The 10,241-nt window shown below is 40.9% G+C and overlaps 1 protein-coding gene across 1 annotated transcript; it reads right to left on the reverse strand.

The window, feature by feature from the left end:
* Window positions 1-2,163: 2,163 nt before the first annotated feature.
* FKBP14 (FKBP prolyl isomerase 14) lies at window positions 2,164-10,094 on the reverse strand. The gene is made up of 4 exons (XM_053359581.1): window positions 9,464-10,094; window positions 6,855-7,006; window positions 4,167-4,294; window positions 2,164-2,593 (listed from the first exon to the last, which is right to left on the reverse strand). The coding sequence occupies exons 1-4, from the start codon at window positions 9,718-9,720 to the stop codon at window positions 2,435-2,437; spliced, it is 696 nt and encodes a 231-aa protein (XP_053215556.1). The 5' UTR covers window positions 9,721-10,094; the 3' UTR covers window positions 2,164-2,434.
* Window positions 10,095-10,241: the final 147 nt, after the last annotated feature.

Here is a 10,241-nt window from a genome sequence, read left to right on the forward strand (position 1 = left end):
ACCTGACCTTTTCAGAAGGTAGCATTAAATTTCTTTGGTTTTCTGAGAGTTTACATGTTTTTTTAATCAAATGAAGATTTACCAAGCTAAATGTCATCCAGCCACACAAAGAATAGCAGGTTTGAACTCCTCACACCCAAAACACGTTTTTAAGACCCCTCACTGAAGAAATTTGCACAAGTTTCGCCCCCCCTAAAATTGCACGCCCTGGTGGCTGACCTCTATTTCATGGTCTTTGATCCTTTGTATCTACCAGAGGGAAACGCTTCCATGCACCTGATAACAATGAGCTCCATTCAACCAACACTTAAGTCACTGTGGGCTCCTCTAGGCTGTGGTGTTTTATTGCTGCAGGTTTATTTCACATGTTCTTGACATGATAATAGTACATTGCTGGTGGGTTTGTTCTGCTGTGCTTCCCCAATGCCATCTGGCTATCGCTGTCTGGAGGGGCTACAGTACAATCAGTTTGTCTTATTTTAACCATGGTTCACTTGTGTGGCTATGCGCACACAGCTCAAACCAGCCATAGTACGTTTCACACAAACCACAAGTGACAAACCAGAAACCAACCAACATTTGTTCTTGGTTTTATTTCTGACTTGCCGCTCGTGGCTTGTTTGAAACAAACCATTGACCATGTTCAGAAAAGAAGACATCACTTGTTTTGAGGGCAGGAGAGCCATACAGGAACCATGTTTATGACAAATCAGCTATTGTGATGTGAAAATGAGACCACTAAGATTGCATGTAATTTTTCTTCTAACATACACAAAAATAGTATCAGGAGGCAGGTATGTCAGATACAGTAGGCAGTTTGGGAGAGAAGCACTGCTATTTAATGTAACTTGGGTTGTCAAAATTCCTCCTTTTAAGATGCAAAACTAGATCCATTTAAGGTGGCGGGAATCTCCCAGCTCCTGTGTCGAACAGAATTCAAACATTACCTGAATGTATTTTACCATAGGTGCTATCCTACACTGACAAGGTCACAGTGAAAAGGAGCAGAAAGGCAGGATTTAAAAGGCTTGCCAAGTATATTGTGAACAGGAGCTTCACAAATAAAGGGCTCAGCTGTTAGTGAAGGGCTATATTTTGGAAAAAACATATGAACGAATTTGTATGCCCCACAAATAACCCAGAGATGCATTTTAAATAAAAGGACACACTCTACTCATGTAAAAACACACTGATTCCCAGACCGTCTGCAGGCCGGATTTAGAAGGCGATTGGGCCGGATCAGGCCCCCAGGCCTTAGTTTGCCTACCCATGGGATAGATCAACTAAGGATAGCCTTATTGACAAGACAAGCAAACAACTGGTGCTTATATCAAAGGGATTGGGGAAAAGCTTGTTATTTCTCATGGGCAAGTTAGGTGTTGGGCTCCAAACTGCTGCCACACCCAAAACTCAGCATCGCTACTTGCTCTATTGTCCTTTTTTTGCTGCTTTATGGGAAAGAGATTGCAATGATATAGTCAGTGTGTTTCATCCTAAGCACAAAGGGGCTTAGGAAGGCAAGCCACTTGGAACAATTAAAATAGCGAGACACACTTCACAAGTGATTACAATTGCAATAATTAGCACACTTAACCAGAAATAAGTCCCATTTGATTTAATTCAATGGTGTTTACCTGAGCAGACATGCATAGGGATGCACTATAATATTAATACTGTTTTGTTTTTTTAAAAAATCAATAGCTTCTTGACAGAACACAAGAAAATAGACCAAATACTTAAATGCTAGAAAAGTTTGAATTTAAGAGTGGGTAGGGGAGGACGCGGGTGGCGCTGTGGGTAAAAGCCTCAGCGCCTAGGGCTAGCCGATCGAAAGGTCGGCGGTTCGAATCCCCGCAGCAGGGTGCGCTCCCGCTGCTCGGTCCCAGCGCCTGCCAACCTAGCAGTTCGAAAGCACGCCCGGGTGCAAGTAGATAAATAGGGACCGCTTACTAGCGGGAAGGTAAACAGCGTTCTGTGTGCTGCGCTGGCTCGCCAGATGCAGCTTGTCACGCTGGCCACGCGACCCGGAAGTGTCTGCGGACAGCGCTGGCTCCCGGCCTCTTGAGTGAGATGGGCGCACAACCCTAGAGTCTGTCAAGACTGGCCCGTACGGGCAGGGGTACCTTTACCTTTACCTAGGGGAAGAACAGTGTTGGAGTATACTTATAAGCAGTAATAATAAACAGAGGGTTTTTTTTATTCATAGTTTTCTAAATAAATAAATGCACAGAGCTTTCCTATTAAAGTATCATTTGAACAGATGCTCCCACTTTATAAAAACAAGTCTCAATGTTTTGTATCAATAGTAGTTCAAGTAGAAAAATGGGCAACACATTCCATCCCCCATGAGTAACAGGCAACTCCAAATAGAATATATATATTATAAATTTTGAAGCATCAGGTTGCCAGTCATTACTTTCCTGCTGGAAATGTTTTATAGCTCATCATGTGTATATACAAACTCCCTTGCAGATATAAATCCATCGCTGTCTTCATCTTCCTTCTCAAATATGTTTTCAACTAAAGAATCATGGTGGCTGTCATTGACTGGTGCACCATGCCTTTCAAATTCTTTCTTCAAGTATATTTTTACCTATGCAATAAGACAAGGAAAAAAACACACCTTTTAATCATTACGTATCTGTTGGATATGAGAAAGCAAGCCAATGTAAAATGGCCCATCCTGTCTAGTAAGTTCAGTACAGGTAATAATAATCTGTGCAAAGCAACAGCTGTAGCATTCCCAAATGGATTTTACAATCAACGGAACTGGCTGTGTTCACATGAAACACTGAACACAATTTTATTTTTATTTTAAAGCCTTCTGCACTCTTTTTCTGCTCACAAAGCAGTGTTCAATCCATAAGATCCATCAAATCAGTTAATATAGCAACAGAACGATTTTAAAAAATTGCATTTAATCAACAGATTCCTGCACTGCAGTGGGTTTGACTAGACAACCCTCAGGGTCCCTTTTCCAACTCTACAGTTCTATGATTTTAATAAACCTGGGGGGAAACTAGCCCTGGGCCATAGTCCCATTAGTCAGTATCTCAATTTAAACTCAGTAGGCATTCTAAAAAGATATAATTTCAAAGTTATTGTTTTTCAAAGAAGATCAGTGAAGGTGCCTATTTAGCTTTTCTCCATGATCAAATTTCATAGGTAAGGGCCCACAGAAGAGATTTAGCTTATACGTGTGAGCCTCAGGTTTGCACACTCCTTCTCCCTAATATGGTTGCAAAGGAGATCAGAGGCTTTTGACTCTGTTTTCAATTAACCACAGTTTCTTGTTACGTCCAGACTTGAACAAACAGTGGTTAGTGCTAACTATGGTTGACTGAAACAATGCGAACTTCAAATTGTGGTAGATGCCTTCTAAATACAAACCATAGTTAGGGTTGCCTTTTTTTAAAAAATGTATTTTTTATTAAATATTTCTTGGTTTACAAAAGTATGTGCAATGTCTCTTTTTTTCAAGTTACATTTAATACAGGTCAGTTTCATTTGTTAAGACATTAGTGTTTTCCAACTTCTACTTTTAACTATGAATCGCTATGATGACTCTACCCATAAAAAAGAGAAAGTATCCTGGAAAAAAGAGGATATATGACAACCCTACCTAGGTAGCAGCAACCACAGACATTTGTCAATGAAACTGTAGTTAGCTGAAAATGGAAGCAAAAAAATTCAGCCTCACTGTGATTACTGTTGTCAAAGAAAACGCCAATTTTGTTTGGAAACTCTAAAACCAGAAGATGCAATCAGTAAAAGAGTAACGCAGCAATTATTTCCAAAAACAGACTTAATTTACTGAAGAGGATTTCTTTTTCCCCCCTGCAGTGTTATTTGTAAAATCTTAGAAATAATGTCCCTTTCTTTGCCACTCAGAAAGGCAGGCACAAGTAGCCTTTGCACTACAAATACTTACTGAATTTTAAAATCAGCACCTTGAATAGCTCTCTGCACAGAGAGCACCAGTTTTGAGTGTGTAAAAGGAAATTGGAACTGTAATATTTCTCAATCTGCGGCAGCTCATAACACCACAGTAAAGACTTACAAATGTCACAGTTGCAAAGCATAACCTCAAGGGAAGCAAAACCTAAATTTTTATTTTCCTGTTAAATACATTAACACACAACTGTAGAATGCATTAGCCTTTTCACCTCTTCTCTGGAAAGCTTCCAATCATCATTAAGATCCATTTGTTGAAAGGACTCGTGAGACCGCGGTCCATTCCTGATTTCTAGAAGTTCGATGTTGAAGATCAAAGTGCTCTCAGGTGGAATTTTCCCTACCCAACACGGTACATAAACATTGAGACAAGATTACAAATGTAACCAAGAAGATAAGCATTGTCAGTGTGAATTTGCATCCTACAGCTTGTCTTGTTTCATTAGCTACTGTGCTCAAAAGGAATAGAAAACCGCATAAGTGGCTATGAATTTATGGTGTAATGCATGGGTAGGCAAACTAAGGCCCAGGGCCAGATCTGGCCCAATCGCCTTCTAAATCCGGATCACGGACAGTCCGGGAATCAGCGTGTTTTTACATGAGTAGAATGTGTCCTTTTATTCAAAATGCATCTCTGGGGGGACAGACTGAAATTGCAGAGTTTTGAGAAATTAAAAGATAAAGTGCGAGATTGGCTTCATTATTATCAGATAATGGAGGTTTACAATTCGGATAAGAAAGTTGGTTTTCAGGTGGAAAAATCTAAATTGGAAACAGAACTGTTAGAACCCAAAACTAAGACTTTGTCAAAAATGTATAACTTGCTGCTGAAATGGAACACTCAGGATGAGACGGTTAAATCTGTAATGATTAAGTGGGCACAAGACGTTGGACACAATATTATGTTTGCTGACTGGGAACAGTTGTGGACCACTGGGATTAAATTTATGGCATGTAATGCCTTAAGAGAGAATATTATGAAAATTATATACAGGTGGTACATGACCCCAGTCAAGCTTGCAAAAATCTATCATTTGCCCGATAATAAATGTTGGACATGTAAGGAAACTGAAGGTACATTCTTTCACCTTTGGTGGGCGTGCCCTAGGATTAAGGCTTTCTGGGAAATGATATATAATGAATTGAAAAAGGTATTTAAATATACCTTCTTGAAGAAACCAGAGGCCTTTCTCTTGGACATGGTCGGCCAAGTGGTGCCAAAGAAGGACAGAACGTTTTTTATGTATGCTACAACAGCAGCAAGAATACTCATCGCAAAGTATTGGAAGACGTAAGATTTACCCACTCTGGAAGAATGGCAGATGAAACTGATTGACTGTATGTGATTGGCAGAAATGACTAGCAGAATCCGTGACCGGGGAGAAGAGTCGGCAGAAGAAGATTGGAAAAAATTTAAGGACTACTTACAGAAATATTGTAAAATTAAGGAATGTTGAATGATGTTGGATTGAAATTGAGTGGTTTCTAGCTGTAATGATATAAAGGAATATGAAAAAAAGGTTTGGATAGAAAACAAGGTGGTATTATAAGCTGTAATGCTTTAAGTTAAGGATTTGCTGAACAAATAATTTGAAATGGAATACAAGAAGGGGAGGTATGAGGAGGTCAGAGAAATATGTTATTGAAAAGTATGTATTATGAACTATATGTCTTTTTAATCTTTTTGTTTGTTTTTTGTTTGCATAAAAAATTTGAAAACTTTAATAAATATCTTATAAAAAACAAAAACAAAATGCATCTCTGGGTTATTTGTGGCGCATAGGAATTCATTCTCCCTCCCCCCCCCCAAAAAAAAATATAGTCCAGCCCCCTGCAAGGTCTGAGGGACAGTGGACCAGCGCCCTGCTGAAAAAGTTTGCTGATCCCTGATTTAGAATACACAAGATTATAAAGCAACCGCGTAAAGGCTTTTTGAAATATAAAGTGGTGTACAAGTTAGGTAAATAGATGGCTTGTTCAAAGGTATTTTGATTTTCAGTTACCTAGTAATCTTCATTGCTGATTATAGAAGCAAGAAAACTTGAAGTGAAAAGCTCCATTAGGTTTTTTTGTGTGTTTGTGAAGAACAAATCTGGTTGAATTACTTTGGATGAAGATGTGATAACTTTTAGAAAGGCTTAGGGTTTGATCTGTTTCCATTATTCTCCTTTAGTTATTTTCAAACATCACATCCATTGTTAAGAGATTTCACAGTGTAATTCTATACAAGTGTGCTCTAAAAGTGCAATTCTGTACAGTGGTCCCTCTGGACGTGAACGGGATCTGTTCCGGAGCCCCGTTCGCATCCTGAAGCGAATGCAACCCGCGTCTGCGGGTCGCGTTTTGCCACTTCCGCGCATGCGCGTAACGTCATTTTGAACGTGTGCGCATGCGGCAAAACCCGGAAGTAATGTGTTGCGTTATTTCCGGGTCCCTGCAGAGCGCAACCCGAAAACGCTCAACCTGAAACTACTTCAACCTGAGGTATGCCTGTACATGTTTACTCTAAAATGAGTCCCACTTTGTTTTTCACAGTTGTGCCTAAAGTGTTTGCTACAAGTTGTAAAGTCAACAAAATTGTAGAAGAGTCTCTTGACAGTGTTTTGCTAGTGATGACACACAAAGCACAGTATTCCTGTTTTTTATCCTTTATTCTGGCGGGCTTTGTGCAGTTATTGAAAAATATAGTAGAAAAAAACGTGATCATTAGGATTCCGGTAACTCACTGATATAAAACAGGGATTGGGAACCAGTGGCCTTCCAGTTATTGCTGGACCTTAGTTTGCCTACCCTTGTTCTAAATCATTCCATGCTATGATCAAGATGTTCAGAATGTTTTTTCATTAAATAATAAGGTTAAGGATTCCTTGAAGCTGGAGAGAGTTCTCCCAAACTATTACCTTTTCCTTCTTTTCCATAAGCCAGGGATGGGGGAACGGTTAGCTTGCGTTTCTCTCCTACGCACATCTGTTTCAAACCTTTATCCCAGCCTATGATAACTTCCCTTATACCGAGAGTAAACCATGTTGGCTGGGCATTGTTATGCTTGTAGCTGAAACAAACACACAGGAAACATTACTGAGTCAGGTGCCATATAGTCACAATAAGCTGATTGTTGGCACTTGAGAAGCCAGTTGGAAAGGGCCTTTGCAGGTGCCACTGATCAGCAGGATAATTTCTAGGAAGCAAGCCCAAAAGACCTACTTAAGATCCAGGGGTCAAATACTTTCAAAGGACTAACAAAGGACTAACACAGACTAACAAAGGACAGTCCATTGTGCAACCACATGGATGCAGCCTTGCGAAGGACGAATCACTCTATATATTAAATTGTGCTTTAATTAAAAAATTATCTGGGGCAGAAAGTACTAGGAGACACTCCTAGTGCAGCTATATACTCTCAAGGCTTGTCTTCTCTACTAAGAACACCTGCATCCAACAAACATAAGGCAGGTGTATACAGGATTGGCATGTAGGCACTTGTTTTAAAAACTTACCTCTTCATGACGCCTTTCCCTGATGGGTGATCCAGCTATGGTGATGTATTAATCTGATCTACTGGTTTATGTTGCGCTGAGGGTGAATAAAAATTCTTGCAAATAAGTAACTAAATGGGCATTAGGATGGGGGGAGATGTTCTAAGATGAAGCCCATTACAAGCACATGTGTGCGCCATCTGAAAACAACGTAATCAGATTGTCTTTAGAATTACTGTATTTCATTTTTAAGATAAGACAGATTTCATCAAATCAAGAAGAGCTGCATTATGCAACTTTTTAACTTTGTTTAATTGGTTGGCAGTTCCAACTTTCTGTGCCTTTTCTTCTTTAATTGCAGCTGCCGCCTTCCCATCCTTTCGCAAGCCACTGAATTTTCCCAAAAAAAACTTTTATTGGTTTTCACCAAATTGTAAACACACAAAACAAACAAACAAACAAACAAACATAAATCATAACCTTATCAAAATTAATCTTATTAACATTGTTAAGTGACTTCCTCGCATCCTCCTGGTTGAATTTCAATGCATATCCTTTTAACAGTTTTCCAAATCAAAAATTTTTATTTTTAAGTTAATAACTAAAATGTGAAATTGAGCTAGGTTTCCCATTTCTGTTCTAACTAAATTTGATTTTATTTTGAAATCTTAATTTTTTAAAGAAAATGTGATACCATGGTTAGTTTGTGTGTGTGTGTGTGTGTGTGTGTGTACCTCTCTAGATGCTGTTGAATCAACCTACATCAGTCCCAGCCAGCCGTCAGGGATGGTAGGATTTTTAGTCCAACAGCAAATGGATGGCCATAGGTTCTCCATCTATGGGTTAGATTTTTTGGACTAGGACCGTGAAGATTCTGGGTTCTCAGCCACAAAGTTCATTGTGCAAACTGGGGCCAGCATCTTTCTCTCAGCCACACCTATGTAAGAAAGAGTTCTGATGGATCAAATCAAAAGCTTATCTAGTCTGGCACCGCTTTCTCACAATAAACATCCAGATGTCCATAGGAAACCAGTTAAGCAGGACACAAACCTAACATTCTACCCACTTTTGATTCCCAGCAACTGGTATATATAGGCATACTACACCCCGACAGTAAATTAGGAATATGACTATTGTGGTGAGCAGCTATCATTAGCGCTATGCTCCATGAATTTGGCCAATCCATTTTAAGAACCTACCTCACAGGCTTGTTGTTTCATAGATTCATTAGAACTGTAGGGTTAGAATGGACCACGAGAGTCATCTAGTTCAACACCCTGAAATGCGGGAATCTTTTGCCCAATGTGGAATTTGAACCCACAACCGTGAGATTAAGAGTCTCATGCTCTACCAACTGAGCTGTTCAGGTGTTATGAAAATAGAGGCAGCAAGAGAACCATGTAAGCCTGAGCTACTTGGGAAAAGGATGAAATTTAAATGTATTATTATTAATAATTATTAGTGAAAAGAATGTGGTTTCTAAGGCAGGGGTGGCTAACCTGTGCACCTTCCCCCAGATGTTGGATTGAAAACTGACTGCACAATCCAGTCATGTTTGACTACAACTCCCATCCACCCCAGCCCACAAACCCAAGGAATGGCCAGGGAGCATGGGAATTGTAGTTCAACAAACATTCGATGTTCCACAGCATCAGGCCCAACTACAGTGGTACCTCAGGTTAAGTACTTAATTCGTTCCGGAGGTCCATACTTAACCTGAAACTGTTCTTAACCTGAAGCACCACTTTAGCTAATGGATCCTCCTGCTGCTGTCGCACCGCCGGAGCACGATTTCTGTTCTCAACCTGAAGCAAAGTTCTTAACCTGAAGCACTATTTCTGGGTTAGCGGAGTCTGTAACCTGAAGAATATGTAACCTGAAGTGTATGTAACCATGGCACTGTACTTGCCATGGGATTTCATGCATCCTGCAGTTTTACAGAGTCGAATACAAAAGAATTCAGATGTAGTTTTCCACCATCCATTGCACATACATCATCGTCTGTGTACGTGTGTTTAGGGAGGTATACTCACGTAGAATGAAAGAGCGAGCCGTCGTTCTCCAAATAGCCTTCGTAGTGCACCAACATCATGTCTCCCGGCTTCGTTTTCCTCTTGCAAATGAACGGTTTCTGGAGCACTTCGATCTCCACTTCTGGTTCCGGGATGAGACCCGCAGCCCCCAAAGCCACGAACGCAAAGGCAAGCAGAGTCCAAAAGGCACCTTTCATTTTCACCGCCGTGTGTGCAGCGTGTGTGCAATCTTTCAGTTTAAAACGCAACGTGCGCATTTCCCTTAAAAGCAAGAAGACGGGGAGACATTCGGACACAAGACTAAATGGCCCCAGGACGCTGAATTTAAAAATAAAAAGGCCTTTGCAGATTTCGTAGAGGCGATTTTATCTTATTTTCAGTATGAGATTCTCAATGCTGTCAGAGCACTGGGTTCTTTAAATTTTTATTTTCTGGAGCAGCCACTCCATGCAAGCTCCGCTTCCCAGCAACTTTCCCGAACTTTGGAAGCCCACGCTTTTCCCAGCGCTCTCCGCGAATGAAGGCGGGCTCCCGTTTCCGGCCAGCCCCGCGCATCCCACCGGCCCGTCATCCCCGCTCCTCGAATCCGCAGACGTGGCAAACTCGCCCCCAGAACGCGACGATTTCGCGTCCATTCATTCCCCCCCACCCTCCTCCCCGAGGGGCAGGACCCAGGTAACGCCGCCGTTCCATTGGACCCCGGACCTGCCAGTCTTCAAAACGATACACTGAAACAAACAAAACACACCCTCCCGAGCCGCTGCGAGCGGCGATTGGC

This window comes from Podarcis raffonei, chromosome 12 (genome assembly GCF_027172205.1).
Source record: "Podarcis raffonei isolate rPodRaf1 chromosome 12, rPodRaf1.pri, whole genome shotgun sequence".
Taxonomy (NCBI): Eukaryota; Metazoa; Chordata; class Lepidosauria; order Squamata; family Lacertidae; genus Podarcis; species Podarcis raffonei.

Coding starts and splice junctions, on each gene's coding strand:
- FKBP14 (XM_053359581.1), bottom strand. CDS start 9,720: ATGCGCACGTTGCGTTTTAAACTGAAAGATTGCACACACGCTGCACAC. Junction 7,007..9,463: donor GGCTCGCTCTTTCATTCTAC/GTGAGTATACCT, acceptor TGTTTGTTTCAG/CTACAAGCATAACAATGCCC. Junction 2,594..4,166: donor GGAAGCTTTCCAGAGAAGAG/GTGAAAAGGCTA, acceptor CTTATTGCATAG/GTAAAAATATACTTGAAGAA.